Here is a 21,030-nt window from a genome sequence, read left to right as displayed (position 1 = left end):
ATAACAAAAACACATATCCTTACCTGCTCCTACCCGAGTAGAAGATACTTAATTTTCACTAGGAAACTGCATTAATACATCAAGAAATTTTGGTGGCCCTTTGTTCAACTGTTGCTCCAGCGTACTAAGCCCCATCTATTTACTTTCTCTTAGATCTATTTCTGTGTCTAACAGGAAAACATATTTCTTTATACTAATTGCCCTTTGGATTTTGCACCTCTGTGGCCTCCATTCCTTTAACCAATATATTTGCCTTATAAAACAAGATCCTGGAAAGAATCGGGTATTGATGCTTGAAGCATGTGTAGTGTTCTAAATTTACTACAAGAAGTGAAAAGTAAATGAATTCTTCCCCCACCAAAGTCATGAAAGGACATGTCTCACAGTTCCAAAGCAGCCCTTTGTGATTTAGAGAGAGACTTTCCGACCAGCCTCCAGATAGGGCTGCACAAGTCCAGAAAATTACTTTATAAAGTAATCACCTTTGGTATGACCTCGGATAAATGAAGAGCTGAAAGGAAGCTGCCCTGGGTACGTCAACTTGCACACTGCTTTCTCAGCTGAAAGCTTTGGTTGTCTTGCCCATGTGAATATCTGCATGCGTGTAACAAGGAAGAGCCAATATTCCTCATTTTGTAAAGCGAAGAAAAGAAAACACAATTCATCTGGTGATTTGTTGTTGTCATTTGGAAGTTCGATCTTCTGTGGTGGTGACCAGCCCAGCAATACTGGACATGGTTTTCAAACCCATACAACCAAGATGAGGTGAACGATTGGAGAGAGTTTTTGGGAAGAACAGATTCAGAAGAGTTAAATCCAAGTCGTTTTTCACTATAACTAACCCTCTATTTAACCAATTTCTTTGTAATTTGATCATGATGAAAACCTAGTAAGATATCTTTTATAGAACGGTGCAATATAATGAAGTTGCAGAATTTGATTATTGAGTAGAGTTTACCCATCCTGATTTCGCATTATTTACTAGTATCTATCTAATAGCCACCCTGTTAGTTATTTCGAGCCCTGAGGATTATCCGACTTAAAAACCTTTAATTCTCAGAACTGGTCATTCACAAATCTTTCACAGAAAAAAAATGCCATTTCCATTGAAAGTCATTAGTTAAAAATAAACAACACCCCCAAGAATACATGTCCGGAATAACTAAAAATGGGTTCATTGTCATTTCCAATTCCTTTTGCATATGCTTCTGAATTCTCTGTCCTTATTCCTTTGCATTCATAGTAATAATTATCCTCAATTAAACTTCAAAATTAATTCTTTAGAAATGGTGTTGGAATCGTACACTTACAGTCTGTGATTTTTAGTGTCCTCTTGACTTCTCCACTTCCCGATCCCCCACAACCGTCTTCATCATCACAGTCCCCGCTGACCTGTTCAACCAGGCCACCGCCACTGCCCGTCTGGAGCTCCCACTTGTCAGGTTTGGGTGACCTACCCTGCAACAACTAAATATGGATACCAAAAACATTTATTAATAGCAAACTCAAACCACCTAAGGAAGCTCTTCAGAAACATATGTAGAAATTAGAATTATTTTCTTACGTGGATCTACTATTTTGGTGAGAACACCTGACCAAATCAAGTCTGTAATAAAAAATTAAAACTACCAAAATTATAGTAAATAACAGGCAAGGTCTTACAGCTATGAAGATCTACGATCTGCATACAAACTCAGTGATGAAACTTAGGTTGAGGCTTCGGAAAGCAAATAAACCAGGCCTTCTTGCTCATGGAGAGTTGGGCTGGAGAATCCTTTCATTCTGAATTAACATGTTTAAGCTCGGTAAGTCAAATTTCAGTACAACACAACTTCCTTTGCAGTATATTGGCTGATACTATTGCGCTGTGTTGTAAACCAACAATCCAAAATTTCTCAAAACAGAGTAAAATTCTTCAAGAAAAGCTCCCGTTAAAAAAAATGTAGAATTTTGGACATACACATATAGCTTTAAACTTTCTTGGATCAGATGCTTCGTCCTTGGAACAGAAGACTTAGGTCCTACTTCCATTTCTACAAATCACTTAAGAAATGTAACCAACTTCTTGGTTCTTGGTTCTCAAGCTTTTCATTTACTTATATGAGCAAAATAGATGGAACAGCCATTTTCCTCTACAGCACAAGAGTGCTGGTAATATTTTTGAATAATATTGGAAATGCCTGAACTCCTTTTCAAGAAGGTGATGTTATGAATAATAGAATATTTCACTTCAAGTTAAGTCTGAGTAATATGATTCAATAGGTGACATATACCCCTGTAAGGCAGTTTGGGAGAACACATGACCCAGCATGAGCACTAGAGGGTACTGCTATATTATGAATGAAATGTACCCCGGCTGCACACTTAATGGTCATTTAAATTTTCAGGGTGCTCTATGTAAGTCTTAGAGATTTTCTAGATAATAGTATTGATTAGCAGACAATAATGAAGCACACAGCCCAAGGATAATATTTCAAATTGAAAAACATAGGGTGAAATATCCTCAGTACAATGAAGAGGAACACATTTAGCATTTAAGAACACTTACATTGAAGCAACCAGACTTTGACAATTTATAAACTTTCAAAATTAAAAATAAAATTCGGTCACAAACTGTGAAATAGTACAATTCTTTTTTTTAATTTTTAAAAAATTTTTTTAAAATTTTTAAAAGATTTTATTGATTTATTTGAGAGAGAGATAGAGAGCACAAGAAGGGGAGAGGAGCAGAGGAAGAGGGAGAAACTGATGGTTCGCTGAGCAGAGCCCCATGTGGCATTCGATCCCAGGCCTGTTGATCCCGACCTGAGCCAAAGGTAGACACTGAACAAACTGAGACACCCAGGTGCCCCAAAATATTACAATTCTTTAAGATTAATTTTCCCTAACAAAAATGAAATGGCAAAACAAACTGACAATAATTAAAAATTCTGGTCAGAATTTATTTCTATTTATTAGCATTTCCTAAATGTATTACTAGGTGTTAAATTTAAAAAGATGTCTCTCCTGATTCTCTAGCATATTCCTCCAAACCAGAGGTTAATATTCCGTAAGACACCACCTTACAGAGAAGATCATACCCTGGGAAACAAGCTATCAGATTTTACCTTTTCTTTACTTTTCAGTTTCTCTGCCTCTTTACAATCCCTCTCGCTGTTTTCCAAGTCCCTGAACATGAGACGGAATCACCGTTTCCTATGATCAACTCATCAAAAAATATTCAAGATTCCATCTGCCCCGTACTACTGGGTTCCCAATAATCCCATTTCCCTGTGACGGGATTAGTTCCCTCTGTGTCCTCTGCATGAAAGTTCTGCCTTACAAAGATATTTTCTTCCTTCTCAATCATCACACATCCACAAATGTTCATTTTTATTCTCACAATTATAATAAAATGTATCTTGCAAAAATCCCCAATACATTTCTAATTAACAAAAACCAGCTTTTCACAGCAAGATCTTTATTCAAATCCTACTTTTTTGAACAAAACTGTTCTGATTTCTTCTTCCTTTGATCATCTTTCTCCTCACACTTCCAAGAAAATAAAAATAAATGTTTCAGTTAATAGCAGAAACTTCCTTCGTAGTCTCTTTCTGGGAATCCATCCTAACAGACTGTGCTCTCACCTGTATACAAATTACAAGTCTTTATCTCCAGCTCTTCCTACAATACTTCATCTCTAAGCAGTGATTGGATCTAAAAATGCACTCCACTGCTTTGTATCTTAAAATAAACTTTCATCTCCACTATGTATGTATCATTACAACTCCTCTTCTCAACCTCTTATTGCAGGGGATGTCAGTCTCTCCACCTACAACCACCCTATTATTTCCCCCAAATCAGTACTTTCACCATGTCCTTTCTCTGCCTTAATGCTCTTTGTGACCCTTAACTGTCAAAAATTGCTCGTTTCCAACATATGTCCAGAGGAGAAATATCACTACAGATAGACAAAGCACAGAAAGAGAGCCTATAGCAAAATGTTTGTGAAATTCCTACAATGGTCCGCCTTCTTGATGTCCATGAACTGAAGGCTCCTGAGAAACCTCACAGAAAGCAATGCTGTTTAACAGTCGAACGCCACCTCACATTTTCCAAATGTACATAAGCAAATTACCCCTTTCCTTCACTCAACACCCACTGACATGCGTTTGGAAAAGAGGTCTAAGACATAAAGTTCAAATTTTTGCTGCAGTCGAATTTTTGTTTTTGTTTTTGTTAATTATGTCTAAACACAGTCCCCGGCACCCAAATTCTGCCCCAGAGCAGTCAGTTTGCTGTTCACACAGAAATTGTGTGTAATTATAGGTCTGCAATTTTGTTTGTGCTTGTTTTATACTCTTCTCACTTCCAACTCTTGTTTTTCCTCCACATAGAATCCCTCTTTCCACTTTTTCAGCTCATCATATTATACCTAAACCTCACGTTCAAATTGAAATAACTCTTTTCCCAGTCCGTACATACTTCTTGGACCTTTGATATCTGTGTGTCCCATGCACAGGCACTCAAGTTTCTTGACCATATGCCATGCTTTCCTGATCAATGCTAAGTCTCTCAAGGACGAGACCACAATTTCATCATATTTATACTTCCAATCATGACTAGAGGGACTTCCACATTATAGATGCTAAATAAATAAGCTTTAATTCATTTGAAATTTGAAAATAATTTATTAAATTTACTCTGTCTTCCATGTCCTTTATATCTAATTTAGCAAAGTGCTTTCACTTTTACTCTGATCTTCAGAGGCCATGATATTCTAGAATAACTTTTGGATTCATGCTTATTGACTGGTAGATGAATTCACTTATTTATTCAATGACATTAATTGAGTACATATTATGCAAAACATATATATTTTGAAAGATATAGTTCACATCAAAGGAGAACACATAGTCTTAGTTCTTAGAAAGTACTCAGTATATATTTCTTATTTCAAAGTCGGCCTTCATGAATATGCAATAAGGTAAAATTAATATAAAGGAAATAATGTGAAAATCAGGAAAAGAAAAACAGACAAAGGTTTAGTTTTGTGATCTTGTTAACTTATTTTTCTTTTTTAATCTTAAAAAGAAGTTAATCTCATTCCTGGGCTCCTGGAAGCATCTAAAAGTTTTTTAAACAAAAAATTAACATTGAAGGATAATGCCAAGAAATACTTCCCCAAAATATTTGTGTTTGCCATTGATGAACTAGATAGAAAAAGAGTATTCCAATTACCTTTTTAAATGAATATTTAGGAATAGGAATCTAGTGTCAAAAACTTATGTATATAAAAGATTCATTTTTTTCTAGAGTGGGCAGGGAAATTTAACTTTAGGATTTGGGTCACCAACCAATGAAATCATCCCCTGTTCTTTCCCAGGGAATGAGCTTTTTACCATCCTCTCCTCCTCCAATGCCTGGGAGGCAGCATGCGAATCACTCCCCCCATGCTCTGTTAGCTCCACCTCCACGGGCGAGTGTTACTTCACATACCATTCTTAAGCCACTTTTGAGAAATATGTATAACTTCCATCAAAGAGGAGCCTTGCCCCACATGTCTTTAAGTAAAACAAAACAATTTCCACATGTGCACATTTCAACCAACAAACACGAATAACCCTACAGAATGATAATGAAGCCAATTTTTATAAATAGCATATAAAAATTAGTCATATTAGATATACTCATGCCACATACTGTATCAAATCTCTCTTCATTTCTCACACACATGGATAGTTGTTTCATATACTCATAAAATATAGAACATATTATAAGAAATTTTCAAAATTTACAACGTTAAAACATTTAACATTACCTCTCTGGGTCTACATTCTCTGCATCTTTAAATTAAGAGAAGAAGATCTATTTGAAAGGCTTGGAGACTATTATTTGGGCTTAAAGTGCTGGCATATTATGAGTGCTCAGTAATGGTTAATTATTTGGATCATTATTATCATTATAATCAGTAGGAATTGATACCAGTACCCTGATTCCGTCTTTGAAAAAGGGAACCCATGCGGGGGTAAAAACATTTCCCTTCATCCTCATCCTGTCTTGGCTCTAGCTGAGTCTGTCCAATTGTAAAGATGGCGGCATTTTGAACACTCGAACATATTCCTTGGTCATGAAAGGTAGAAAGTTTATCAACATACATATTTATAGAACAATTACAACAGAGGAAAGGGCATGATTTTGAGACCCAGACATACATTATTGTGTGCCTTTAAGCAAATCACTTAAGCCCATTAAAACTTATTTTATTCTACTGAATGCAAGGGAAAGCACTTTATATAGCAAAAGGCACTCTACTCATTTACACTGTCTTGTCCAAGACGCTGCATCCATAAAATTGAGAAGTCAAGTCAGGACAGTGAAAAAACCCACAACTTTTAGGGTGTTCCCCTTTCCTCAATGCCATGCAGTTTGTGCAGTCAGCTGACTAGCTGAAAATAGTTCTGATGACTGATGCTTCCTGCTTATGTTTAATTGGTTTAGGAAGCTCATTAGGTATGCTATCTTGGAGGATGAGTTCGGTGGATAGAATATCTGATGTATTTCTTTCAGCTGGTGAATTAATCTCTCAATAGACTCAATTTGCTTTTTACTAACACTCTGGCAATATCCCATAGTTGCAATATCCATTCAAACACTTACAATAAAATCTGGCTATAGATGGCTCACATGCACAACATGTTTGCCGTGAAAGAGAAACATGTTCATCAAAAACTTCCAAATGTGAAAGCAATTGAATGTGCCTCAAAATCCTATACACAGTGATGCATCTCTAAAATATTTCCTCCATCCCCTTACAACCATTTACACAGATATATAAGGAGTACATATGTATTTAGAAAGCATTAGTCATCAGATACGTGACTCTAGTCATCTATTCAAATGTAGACAGAGTAAAATCTGCTGTTTTGTGATTGTATTCTATTGATGAGAATATGTAGGTGAAAATTAAATATTGACAGAAAAATTTCAAACCAGAGAACTGAAGATACAGAAAAAAAATTATACAATTATAAATAAATTAATTAATAAAACCTCTCTAAAGTTACATTTTAAGTATAGACTGAAAAAATCTCTTTGAATATATACATGCAAATATATACATATATATGAATTTAATTTTGTTATAAAGCAGTTGGTATCCGCACTTTCATGCAGTTTAAGTGAAACTTATAGAGAAACGTATGGGAAATAGGAAAACAACGGAAGCTCATAACATTTTAAAATTGGAACTCTGATTCAAAATTCCTCATGATGTATTTTTAAAGTTATCTCCATTGCATATTTCAAATGAGAACTTAAAAAAAAAAAACCTCCTTATATAACACACTCTCATCCTTTTTTGCAACTTAACTTCCCTTGCCCCAAACTTCCAACTCCGCTCCCGTCAAGTCCCCCACCCGCCCCATCCTTTCTTCACCTCTCTTACTAACACTATTACAATCATATCTTGTAAGTCTTTTTATACCAAACTTTCCCACTCTTTCTCTTTCAAATTTAAAAAATATTTTAGGTTCAGATAATGTAACCACAAATCTCCAGATTCATATTTTCAAAAGCAGCGAAACCATAACAGACTATTCTACCCAAAAAGCCAAACACATTTTACAATATGTCATGTTATGTTACGTTGACCAGACACAGAAGTCATTTCTGTAGGGTTTCTTGTCAGTGTTTGCTTTAAGTTTGAGCTTTCTGATCTCAGCTTCTGTTGCACCAGTAATTTGAAAGGTCACTGTTCTGTTGGCATTTAGTTTATGCAAGGCAGTCTGGCAATTTATAAAAGTCTTGTGATTTTGTAAATAGAATACTGAACTTAGAAAAGGCCTACTACATTCACTACCTGGCCTCTAATGCTGCAAAAAAAATCATTTTTTTCTTGTTTCTGTAAGAAAATTCTGTATGTCTCCTTTCCATTGTGCCTGAGCTGACCTTTAAACTCAGAACTTGGCTGGTTCCATCTTCTGAGCTGTTGTACCCAAAGTGACCAGATACGTTTATAATTAATGTGTGTTCCACTCCAAGCTCTGTGTTTGACCTCACGGGAGAGTGTAAACTAAAAACGAATGAGTAAGTGCGGGAGTAAAATGGAAGTAGGGATACAAACACAACCTCAAAAAGAACTCACAAAAATTTGGGAGACACTTTTTTTTCCAAAACAGGAAGTGTGCACACCAAATGTTAGCAATTCTCGAATGGCCTTTGTGAAAGGTCTGTGTGAAAACGCTCTGAGGACCTGGAAAGAACTGGTGAAAAAGCAAAAAACCTTTCTTACAAGACAACCTCAGAGTTAATGTTGGAGTCTTCCATCAAAACATAGGAGCCTTCTACCAAAACATCCATGCTGAGTTAGCAGGACAGATACAGATCAATGACCGCAATAGGGAAGAAACAAGGACATTTTGTGACGAGCAGCGTATAATGAGAATGGGAGAAGAAGGGGAGGAGGAGAATGGAGCCTGTAAGTAAACTGAAAACATGGGAGACGTTCAATGAAATAAGTAGATGTGTAATGCCAGTTTCTCGAAGTCAGACATTTCATATGAGACATAACATTTATACTCCTCCCTCACCCCCCAAAAGAGTGAGAATTATTTTCTTGATGCCACCATCTTACTTCCCAGCTAATTTATTAATTTTCTAAATCATTATTGCCTAGTCACCTATACAGATACACACACAAATCACACTCCATATTGTCATTCACAAATATTATAGGACAGAAACCACCCAGATTTTTAGCTGTTTCAGGTTAGTCTGTGATTAAAAGTAAAGGGCATCGTAAACCAGAAGAATCAGATATCAAGTAGTCTCGTTTTTTCACCCTTCTTGGGTGAAGAGGAAATCTGCATTATTCATGATGTGGTTTATCATTGGGAAGTAATTGGTTAACATGCCCAAAGCCTGTATCTCTATAAAGAGGTCTTCATATGGGTGAGAAATATTTCAATTCCCACCCAGGTGATACAGACTGTCATGCATATTTGCCCTAAATGCACAGTCACTTGGGCCCAGATGGCCTCAGGAAGCTGCCTCTGCCTGGTTCGGGTGTGCGGCAAGCAAAGGTACTAGTAACTTACTGCTCAGAACACGCGTTGCCATTTGCCTCGTTATCCTGTATCAGCTTCCACGACACTACAGAGCACAAGGACTAAATTTCCAAAATCAAAGATAGAACAAAGTTGAACATCTGCTCCCCTTGAGCAAACAAGGGAAAGTATTCCAAAACATGGATGGATGGATGGATTGAAGAGGAATTCTAGATGGATTGAAGAGGAATTCTAGATAACTAAATACCAGCTGGTGAATCACGTTTCTACCGAGCACACTCTCTAGAAGAGAAGTGGGACCCAGATTATGAAGGCAGTTTTAACTTTACATGCATTTGCTAGTTAACGATATACTATTAATTTTACATGTGTTCCTGAGTGGTTTTCTTTCCTCAATTCGTCTGCTAAATTTTGCTTTTTCTCTGCTCAGTTGTAAAGAAAAGGACTGGCGGTGCCGGCAGCTCAGTCCTCTCTGCTGACAGAAAGACCATGTCCTTTCTACATGGAAGACGGAAAGCAGCATTTCCACTTATTTCCATTTTCCTTTGCCGTTTCATTTTATTATCTTAGTGTATTTCTAACAGGACTATAAGATTTATGCCATTCACCTGATACGTGTCGTGGTCAGTGTCTTTAATAACTGATCTGTAGAAGACTGATGTCATGAGAAACAGCTAAAGAAAAAAAAAAGGAAGGGAAGGAGGGAAGGAGGGAAGAAGGAAAACTTTAATTGTGACACACGGTCAAGTGTAAGGGCTCCAGATCAGAAAAGATTTTTGTTAATTCATCAAAATCTCCATTGCCTTTTTGAAAGAATGGTGACGGATGGCAAATTCATTTAAAACCTGGTTTTGGCAGCTAATCTAGATTGCTTTCGCTGGCCAGCTGTGCAGATCTCATCCTCAAATGCTCTATTAAAACATTGTAGGAAAGATTCCCCTGAAGTTCCCCAGCCTATTAAAGGTTTACTTCCAAGGAGCTCATTCTGATCTCATTTAGTATGACGCCCTTGTGTATGCCAGATGGTAACAAGAGTTACAGCTTCACAAATGTCATTCTGATTTTCACCTTTGCAGTGAAATTCCCTTAATCTAGCTTTCTTTACATAAACTATAAAAATATGGACAAAGATAAGCCAAGTGAAGATTAAGGAAATGTGATTTTGCAAATATTCTAGAAATAATTTGAGAAATTAGTGAAATTTAAGGTTGTGGTTGTCTTGGGGAGAAGGTAGGTGGGTATTCGGGATTCTAGGCTAAATTCTCCTGTTAACGATTTAAATGTGTGCCTTAAACAAACTCTTTAATCTTGCTGAGCCTAAATGTTTATGCTGAAAAAAGGAGGAGGTTGAAAGTTTCCAAAAGTATCTTAGAGCTCTAAAATTTTCAATTCTAACATGTTCTGGCCCATCCTAACATTCGGTTTACATACAGGTGTTGTATCGTCAAGGCTGACTGCAACCCTCCTTGACCTTCATTTCAGTTCTACTCCTTTTTCTGCTAGATTTAATTTTTGGATTTTTAAAAACTACAGTAGATGTTTCTTATAGATTGAATTATGTTTCTGCAAAAATATATTTTCAAGTCCTAAACCCCAGTACCTCTGAACATGACCTTATTTGAAAACAGTTTCTTTACAGAGGCAATAAAGTTAAAATGACATCTTGAGCGTGGGCCCTCATCCAATGTGATTAGTGTCCTTATAAAAAGGGGAACTTTGAACACAGGCCAGACAGGCACAGAGTGAAGACCATGTGAAGAGAAAGCAGGAGAATGTGTGTGAAGGTGCAGGACTGGATGACGCACCTACAAGCCAAAGACGCCACGGAGATCGCCAGCAAACCCGTGGGAGCGAGCGGAGAGCACAGAGCCACCCACCCTCGCTGGCTCTTTAACGTCAGACCTCCAGCCTCCAGAACTGGGACACAAGAAATTCGTCGTGGTAAGCCACCATGTGTGCTATCTCGTTACAATAACGCTTACAAATTCATACAACGATACATACTAAACAGTGCAAAAATCATAAATGTATCACTTCAAGAATTCTTCAACATCCACTCAGCCGTGTGACCACCCTCCTCGCGATACAGAACACGACCAGCATCTCAGAAGCCTCTTGTACACCTCATTTTCTTCTCTCACATGTAACACAATTTTGACTTCCTCCACCACAGATTCATTTTTCTGAGGAGCTTGATACGAACGTAAGCAGGTCTGTGATATTCCAGATGTAGCAGAAATTCATTCTTTTTAATTACTCGATTTTATTCTGTCGTATCAGTGAACCGTAACGTAATTTCCCAATCTGTTGCTGGACAATCATACTATTTGGAGTGTCTGGATGTAAAAATACTGTTGCTGTGTAAATCTTGCAAACGTCTTTTAGGGTGAAAAAAAAAAGCAGTCCTATCTGTTGGGTATATGCCTAAATGTGGAATCGTGAGATCATACAGGTGGATATCTGTTCAACAAAACTAGCTTTATTTTTTTACTTATTTCCCCTTCTTAATGTGACTGTATAAGTTACTAAGATCGTATACAGATCTTAAATATACAGTTCAGTGAGTTTTTGCATAGGTATGCACACAAAAGTATAACTCAAATTAGAATATATTACATTATAAGCACCCCAGAAATCTATCTTCTCAGCCTGTAGCAACAATCAGAGGGTAACTCCTATTCTGACCCCTGTTTACATAGATTCATTTGCCTATTAATGAATTTCATAAAAATAGTACCATGATATATATACTTTTGCATATGACTTTATATTCAACATTATGTTTTAAACATTATATTATTGTGCATATGAGTAGTTCATTCTTTATTACTATGTAGGGGTGGAAAATATCTTTTCTTTCTACCCTTTTATGTTCTCAACTACAACCCCTGTAACGAAAGACAGGTTAACAAGAGAAAAGCATACAAATTTATTTAATATAAGTTTTACATGACACAGGAGCCTTCATTAGGAAGAAGCAGTTAAACCTGAGCATTTTTATGCTAGGTTTGATGAGCGGAAAACCATGGGAAAATGGGATAGGACAAAAGAGGATATGAGCTAAGTGGGGGAAAAGCAAGGCTTGTTCATTCAGATTTCCCTGGGCCATATCCGTAGTCTTTGGAGATAAGGATGCTCCTTACCTCTGGCATAGGGAGAGCACCTCTCACGTGAGACCTGCCTCAGGGGAAGTAGGAAAATCCTTCCTGCACCTGCCCTTTCTCAAATTTCTTCAGCTCAAAATACCCAATATGTCATGGTGCCACATTTGGAGGTTATACTTCCTGAACCCTGTCAATTACAATATGGGTATTCCATTTTATGAATATACAGCAATTTATTTACTCAGCATTGGATTCTTCCTCTGTTTTCAATTTGGGGCTATGATAAATAATGCTAATTGAATATTCTTGTACATGTTTTTTGAATGACTTAAGCATTCATTGATCTTGAGTATATACCTAGGAGTGGAACTGTTAAGACATAGGGCATATTAATATTGATCTTTAATAGACATTGCCAAAGCAGATTTTCAATATGGTTGCTCAGGCCTCAATTTCCACCAGCAATAGATGAGACTGGCAGTTATTCCATATGCTCTGCAAGACTTGACAGTATTAGTCATTTTAATTTTTGTTATTTTGTAGGGGTGTAGCAGTATTTTAGTGTAGTTTTAATGATTTATTTTTACGATTTTGATTTTTTTGCATCCTCTAATATAAGGTGACTTCGCAAGTCATTTACCCATAGAAAAAATAGATTATCTACATTTTCTAATGGATTTCTAAGAGCTCTTTATAAATTCTAGATATGACACCTATTTTTATATTTATACAATATTTTGTATATCTCTCCTTTCTTGCCCTTTTTAGATAAATCATTTATTATTTGTTACCCTCCTGTGATACCTTTTTGCATATCCTAGAGATAACTGTAATATTTACTTATAGAATTTATTGCATGCTTACTATGCTTTCAATAGTACTTTAACCACTTCCGCAACAATGTAAGAACCTTAGAAAAGTTAACTAGTCGCTTCCATTCATTATCACATTCCAATATATATTATAAATTCCAGAAGACAATTCTTATATTGACCCATCCTTCTCAAGTCTACTTCCTGGTAAATATTCCTGATAAATTCCTTTTAATATCCTTGTCAGATTCTGGTGTCAATATTTGCTCCCCACAGCAAATTGGGAAGTATTCACTCTTTCGTGTGTATTTCCTGAAAGGGCTTGTATAAGATTAATCTTATTCATTCCTTAAATTTTTGGAAGAATTTACTGGATAATCCAACTGTGCTTGAAATTTGTGTGTGTGCACACGCGTGTGCGCAAAATGTGTTAATTATAGATATGGTTTCTGTAATAGATACAGAGCTCATGTCAATTCTCAAATTTTCTTCTCATGCCAGTATTTTAAGGTTTGCTTTCAGTGAACTTCATTGCTTCCTGCAGTTTCATGTTCTATCAGGATCATTTTTCCCTAGCTGGAAGAACTGAAGTACTTCTTGTAGTTCAGGTATGCTAGTTAAGCATTCACTCAATATTTATTTGATGAAATATATTTTATTATGCCTCATGTATATATATATTTTCACTGGTTATGGAATTTTAGATCGGCATAATTTTCCCTTCAGCATGTTAAAGACACCATTTCACTGTTTTTAGTTTCTGTTGAAAATCTTATTTTTGCTCATTCACTTGCTTTTAAGACTTTCATTTTGTCTTGGTTCAAGAGTTTGACTATGATCTTCCATGTTACGGTTTTCTTTGTATTATGTTGCTTGGGTTTTGCTGAGCTTCTTAAAACTGGATGTATTTCCTTTATCAGTTTTACAAAATTCTTGACCAATTGGTCTTCAAAGATTACTTCTTTCCTCCTCCCTCTCACCTGTCTTTCTCGGTCTCCAATTGCAGGTATATTAGACACTTTGACCGTGACCCATGTCTCTTCTGCTCTGTTCTGCTTTATCTAATTTATGTGCTTCAGTTTCAATTAATTCTGTGGATCTCTCTTCAGGTTCACTTATTTGGGTTTTATTTTATTTACTCTGATTTAAGCCTATTAGTGATTTAAGGGGCGCCTAGGTGGCTCAGTTGGTCAAGTGCCCAACTCTTGACTTTGGCTCAGGTCATGATCTCAGGGTCGTGGGATCAAGCCCCATGTTGGACTCTATGCTGGGCGTAGAACCTGCTTAATATTCTCCCCCCACCCGTCCCCGCTCATGAGCATATGGGTGAGCACACACACTCTCTCTCTCTTAAAAAAAGAAAAAAAAAAGCCTATTCAGTGATTTAAGTTCAATTATTTTTGTTTTTCTGTTTTAAAATGTCTACCTGATTTTCATACATATTCAAATTCTCTGCTAAAATTTCCAACTTTTCATTCCATTTATGTTTATTTTATTACCATAAAGCTTTCAGGGATACTGAGCTTAGCTCCTTACTACCTTACTCTGCCACAGCCTCAAGACCTGAGAAATGTCTGGGGTGAGGTAATGCAGGTTGACCATGCATTTATGGCAGACCCTTCCCTTTCAATGATTTTATCTCCTGGCCACTGTGAAATCCTGGAAGATTTCATTCTGCCTTTTAGAATGCCTTGGAGTAGTCCCTCAGCCTCACATGCAGTCCAAGAACTCAGCAGGTATGTTATATGGAAAATAAATCATGTTTGCCACTGCTTACTTTACCCCAAGATTCATCTGGGCCAGGAGCAGTCCTCAGCCTCTACCCACAGTCAGAAAAGGCAACCAGAGAAAGAAACATTGGCAATCATCAGCCCATGTTGGAAGGTTTCTCCAGTCTATAAATTCTAGCTCTTCTAGTTCTTTTTGTTGTCCCAGCTGTCTTTAAAATTATAATTTTATAATTTATCTGCCTTCTAATTATTGCAACAGTTCTTTTGGCCTGGTCTGACCTATATGCCATACTTGCATTCACTTTCCTTTTAGTACTTTGTCATCACATAGACTTTTAACTTTTGCCCCAAAGCATCTTAATATTCATAAAATTTTACATCGTGAAATTTTTACAGAAATGAATATTCTAAAAATAAATATAGACTTCTAAGTCATGTTATGTTTTTTACATGCTCATCTTGGGAATCAATGAACTACCTAAAATTGCTTCTCAAATTAAAAACAAATCTGGAATTTCCCCAAAAAGGATTTAAGATGGCTGCTCTAGAGAGAGCTCTTGCTAGGGGGACTCTGAACTCTGACAGAAATAAAAATAGAAATGTCTTGTTATTATAATGACCATTCAGTTATAGATTATTGACATACCTATAGCTCCATCTTGAGGAGTTGAACACTGGGTATACAGAAATAGACCCAGAGGCATGGAGAGGCAGTAGATTTCAATGGACACGTTCTGAGGAAGTAGCTTAGAGTGAGACAATGTATCTTTATTTGAGGTCAGTTGGCAAATGTAACTCAAAGGTATGACACATAAACCTTCTGTGTCCCTGGAGAGGGCTCTGTAATGACTTAGGTGTCACTGGAGAAATTATCGGGAATACTACCATGAACCATCTTCTTTCTGTGGTGCTGAGTAAGTACTTTACTTTGGCCCAGAAGGCTCAGGTTAAAGGAGGGAGAAACAACAAACAAATAAACCCTGAGAACCATATTGGAATGAATGACAGACAGGGATGTCAGTGTCTATTATCAAAAGACCCAGAGGAAAAAGGGAAGACGAGGGTAGAACTGAGTGAGTCAATAGTCCATAAATTTTTAAAGAAGGTAAATATTAGAGAAGAGGAAGATTGATCCAAGGAACATCCCTTCACCTGCAGTAGAAAAGCATCCTTCAGGTGGGGCATGGACAAATGAAACCCTGAGTACCTCCAAATTCAGTTTCATTCCATCAGAGAGTGAAAATGCTATTGGACCTTCGGATTAGCCCAAATAACTTTCTGGCCTGATGCATTTGCCAAAGAGAACGTTCTGCAGAGTTCTTGGGGGGGGTCTTTGTTCCCCACTTTATAATTACAAGAGTAGCTTGTTATATAAATAATTCATTCTCATTATAAACTTATAGGCAATACAGAAACCTTCTGCAGTTCAGTAAAACCTTTATACATTTAAACTTTAAATATCCAATACAGTGTTTTTACCAGTGTCTACCTAGCATTTTGCCCATGTCCCGATACTGGGTGAATGTCCTTTAATTGCTGAAACCTACTTTGAGGTCTGGTATTTGGGTGCTTAGTGCTGCTCTGCTGATTCAAGAATAGTAATCTGTAACCGACTAAACCCTGAGCACCATTATGGACACTTCTAGTTCTTGAACATCATTTCGTAGAACCTTGTTTAGTTGTATTAGTGGATAATTTAAACATCAAAAAAGCCTAGCCAAATATATATTTATTATTAGTATGTATATTTATAAAACACATATATATTGCTTTTTCACCCCATAACAATTTCATACTAGAAAAGCTAATATTTTTACTTAGAAATTAAGTATTAGTATATTTTGATATATATGCCAGAGGCAGCATGAGAACTGTTTGTTTTTGGCACAAACTGGCTTGCTTTTGATACTGCTCTCATGTCCTACGTGTCCCCTCTCTCTTGCACGTATTCAGTGTCATATCATTTTTTAGCTCTTCATACAAGCTTTCCTGGAAGATACAATTTCTTCCTCCTTTGATCATAATTACTTTCTCCAACAATATTGCTATTCCCTCTGCAGTTGGTTCAATGTAAGCATTAGGGGGGAAAAAAGACCAGCTGATTAAAACACTATGCTTAAGGGCTGGATGGAAAGAAATTTATCCCTCTAAAATTGCACTGAACATAAAGGGAGGAGATTGCCAATTCGAAGCTATGTGGGCACCATCACTGACTCCTGTTCCATATTGTCAGTTATAGTTCTAAGCCAGTAGGATACCAACAATAGAAATGGAAAGGAGGGGTGTGTGTGTGTGTGTGTGTGTGTGTACGCACGCACGCGCGATGGCAGCTGTTTGAATGCAGTCATCTCAATGCCCGACAGGGAAGGATTCATTTCCAATCACACTCCCGTGCTAGTTGGCAGGATTTCGTTCTTTGACAGTTGTTAGACTGAGGACTCCCTTGATTTCTCACAACACAGGCCTCTCCATAAAGCATCTTACAACATGGCAGCTCTCTTTATCACAGCAAGCAAGAGGACATGAGAAAGTGCCAGCAAGAGGGGGAGAGGTCCAGCTAGATGCAAGTCTGAATGTTTTGTACCCTAATCCCCGAAGTAACATCCCATTACTTTTGCTATATTCTGTTCATGAGAAGCAAGACATGAGTCCAACCTACCCTCAAGAAGAGGGGATCACTCAAAGGCATGAATACGCAGAGGTGGGATCACGGAGAGCTGTATTAGAAACTGCCGATGATGCCATCCCAGATAATTACCGCTTTCCGGCCAGTATGTTATTTCTCTTCAGAAAAATACCTAAAGTTCTAGAATAATGGTCTAGAATTAAATTAAATTAAAATAATGGTCTCTACAGCTTTGTATCCTTCTCCACACCCACGGAGTGATATATAAATGTAGTAGTTTGTTCCTCTTCCTTACCAGCAGACTCTAGCACGCTTCACCCACGCAGCAGAGACCCTCTACGTGTCTGCCTAAGCCAGACTCTTCAGAATCTATACACTATTGACACGCTGGTGACTATTTTTACCCATTCTGGAAAGCCAATCAATGTTCCACATTCCCCATTCTCAGCTCTCAAGAGTGTTGATTGCTTTCCACACCTAATCTTTTCTTCTCCTTGTCACCTGGGCTTCTGCAGCAACAATACCCCCGCCTACACTTTCTTTCTTCTTTTTGCAAGTCTTTTTCTCCAACCCCGTGCAATTTTAAGCATAAAATATTCTAGCAATGCATGCTCCTAAACAGTGTGACCTGACTGCTCACATCAGTTGTAATATCTAGCTCTTTTCAGTTCTCTTTTTCTTAGTTGAGCTCAAGAATGATTCTACACCAAAGAGAAATGAGATGGAAGGGCAGATAATTCTGGAAGACCATTCTAAGAATCACTAAGACTTTACTGAATAGTTTCTACCATTCTTTGGATGCTTACTTATATTGTTTGTATTTTCCCTTAAGATTTCAATTTTGATAAGTAAATGGTATTTACTAAGACACTAGGTTCTAGGAACTAAGGAAACGATGCTTAATAAAAACAAAAGCCTAAACCTTGAGGATTTTCTAGTATTATTATTGTAACTATATGCAAACACAATGCCATTCGTTTTTAAAAATAGTAATTTGAAAGATGTTCGGTGAAGGAAGAGAAGCTTTCTTGGAAAAGATTCACACAAACAAGATTTATTTAAAACAAAGTAAAAAAATAATATTTGGTAGTTTATGTTTTGAATTTTTAAAAATCTCTTAAGGATATGTTTAGAAGGCAAATGTATAAATTTTAATCATTTTTATTCATAGGAAAAGTGTAGGGTTTCATAAATTTTGCCACTAAACTTCCGTGACCTTTTTAAATTCCCTTTTTTCCCTTGTTTACAATCTGACTGAGCTGTAAAGGTGTAACCATTAACCAATCAAAATGAATACTAAAAGGTCAGTGCATTGCATATAATATAGTTGCTTTTCAAAACATGTGTAAGGCATTCAAATTCTGGCACATTTTTGCAAGTCCAAACTTGTAAAATAAACCATGGTGACATAAATGAGACCCAGGCTCCTGGTAAAACTCGTAATAAACATGAGAAGAAAGTCCGGCTCCCTGTCTTTCCTTTTTTATTTTCATAAATTTAGTCTCCAAAATTCTAGTAAGGTAGGGACAGAAAGGACATGAAATGAACAATGTTATGGATGTCATAAACTAACAATCCCGCAAATATTTTCTAGGCTGCAAATGTCAATTTAAGAACTTCCTTCAATGTACAAATTAGCACATGCACATATTTTGGAACTATGTGTGGGTTTTAATAATTTCCTAATAGGAACTATCAATTTTATCAGTTATTTGTAAATAACTGTTAATTATAAGAAGGCATTTTTGGTTTTCAGAAATTACCCCAATGTCTGATCAAAAGAAGGCCAATAACAAAGGTAAATATTTCTTTTCTACATGGTCAACTTGACTGGAACATATATTATTTCTATATAGTTTGTATCTTCCGTGTATCAAACAGAACAAGGAAATAATTTGTGAATTTTAACACATTTTAAAAAATTGTTTTTCTTATTGCCAACGTATTTTGACCATTCTGAAGAGGGGAAAAAAAGAAGGTTTGGTCTCTTTAGGAACGTATGTAAGCAATAAAATTAGATAGCTAAACATAGAAGAAAAAAACAGACTGACCTATTGATTAGGAGAAGGGAAAAGCAAAGTTCCCCAGTAACTTTAAAGCTACCAAAGCCTCACGGAACCAACGGATGCTGTTTCTGTTCTGAATGGAAGGTGAGGTCATGGAGAGAATGTTTGCCTACATGGTCTCATTTACAGAAAAGTTTTGAGAAGTTGGAAAAACTATGAGACAAGCAGGTATGATGGTTTGGAAATGAAACCATATACAGAAAGTATGTTACAAGGTGTTAGGATAAGCACCTAATTAAGAGCCTACAGGCTGAAGTGAGAGGACGCAGACTGGGAACTGGATTTTCACACCTCTGTGGTCCTAAGAAGAAACTGAAGGCAATGTCTTTTCAGAAGTTTTGGGCTTTGGGGCCTCTTAGAGGCCCAGAAACCTGTGGCTGCTAAAAGCAAAGGGCCAGACCTTGATCAAGTAACAGGGCTGGTTTTTAAAACCTAGTAAACTTCACGGTGAGCCCAGGTAAATTGTCACCCTCAAGACAAAGGGCACCTCAGTTACAGAATGAATAAGTCACGGGATAAAAGGTACTGCATGGGGAATATAGTCAATGATACTCTAATAGCAGTGATAATGTAATGCATTGCAAATGTAATGAATTGCCATGATAGTGTATGGTGCAGACGGTAGCCATACCTGTGGTATAGAGGTGTTGAGTCACCATGTTGTACACCTGAAGCTAATGTAACAGTGTGTGCCAACTCTATGCAAATAAAATAAAAATTTTCACTAGAAAAGAAAGGGCACTTTGAAATGCTTAAGCTTCCTGTTTCTCCAAAGACTGTTAAAATTTCCTATTAAAACTACTATGTCAGAGTAATTACTGCTTGATCTGCATTTGTGTAACTATTTTAATAGTTACATTCCTATAAGTCATGTGATATTTGGAATATTGCTGCGATCACTGGACCAATGTCACAAAATCTCCATGACATGTTGTAAGTTACTTCTAACAAAGGCTGAAATGGGTTCACGTCCTCTCTGGCTTTGATTCGATTCTAATTCTAGACCTGATTCTAATTCAAGACCTTAATTCTAATTCTAAAATTTTTCTATATTTAATTTTATTCATAAATAGAGTTGGCAATTTCTTCACATTTCAGCAAACTTTCCAGAAAAGCCTCACTCCATACTTGGCCAAAATCCCATTGAAAACACAGCTATAAATGTGTTATGAATGGGAGAAATGGAGTTCAGCCACCAAGAAACCAGGAGGGCTTTCTGGAAGTCTAAGGATGAATAGAATCCCCCTGATGGCTTAGTTGGGGGAAAGGACCCACAGCTCTGAGACACACAATACTAGGGTAGAGGCAGTTTTTCAACTTAAAACCCCTATGGCTATAAGAACTGGAAAGAAGAGCAGAAATGAAGAAGAATGAAGAGTTACCTATGGAAACAGCTATGTGCTCAACTCTCCACATGCTTCTTCCATCCTTTCCCTCAACCATGGCCCTCGTGCACAGAATAAGCCACAAAAGTACGCTTAAGATAATGACACACTTTGTCCGGGAGAGACTCGGAGAGAGCCAGACTTGAGAGGCCAATTCAGTGACCATTTGTGTAACTTCTCATCAAAGGGCAAAAAGGAGTTGGAGCACAGCACTGATGCCAGTGAGGAGAGATGTAGACCCAAACCAAAGCGGCCACCCA

General features: G+C 37.0%; 1 protein-coding gene across 1 annotated transcript in view; it reads right to left on the bottom strand.

Moving 5' to 3' along the window:
- Positions 1-462: 462 nt before the first annotated feature.
- GPC5 (glypican 5) overlaps positions 463-21,030 on the bottom strand; it is a 644,069-nt gene continuing 623,501 nt past the window's right edge. Inside the window, exons 7-8 of the mRNA XM_040620333.1 lie at positions 1,311-1,467; positions 463-728 (exon numbers count right to left, since the gene is read on the bottom strand). Coding sequence (XP_040476267.1) covers positions 463-728; positions 1,311-1,467 — 423 coding nt within the window. The remainder of the gene's footprint in view (positions 729-1,310; positions 1,468-21,030) is intronic.

The sequence above is a fragment of the Ursus maritimus genome, unplaced genomic scaffold (genome assembly GCF_017311325.1).
Source record: "Ursus maritimus isolate PB19 unplaced genomic scaffold, ASM1731132v1 scaffold_10, whole genome shotgun sequence".
Classification (NCBI taxonomy): Eukaryota; Metazoa; Chordata; class Mammalia; order Carnivora; family Ursidae; genus Ursus; species Ursus maritimus.
This window is presented reverse-complemented; position numbering and strand designations above follow the sequence as displayed.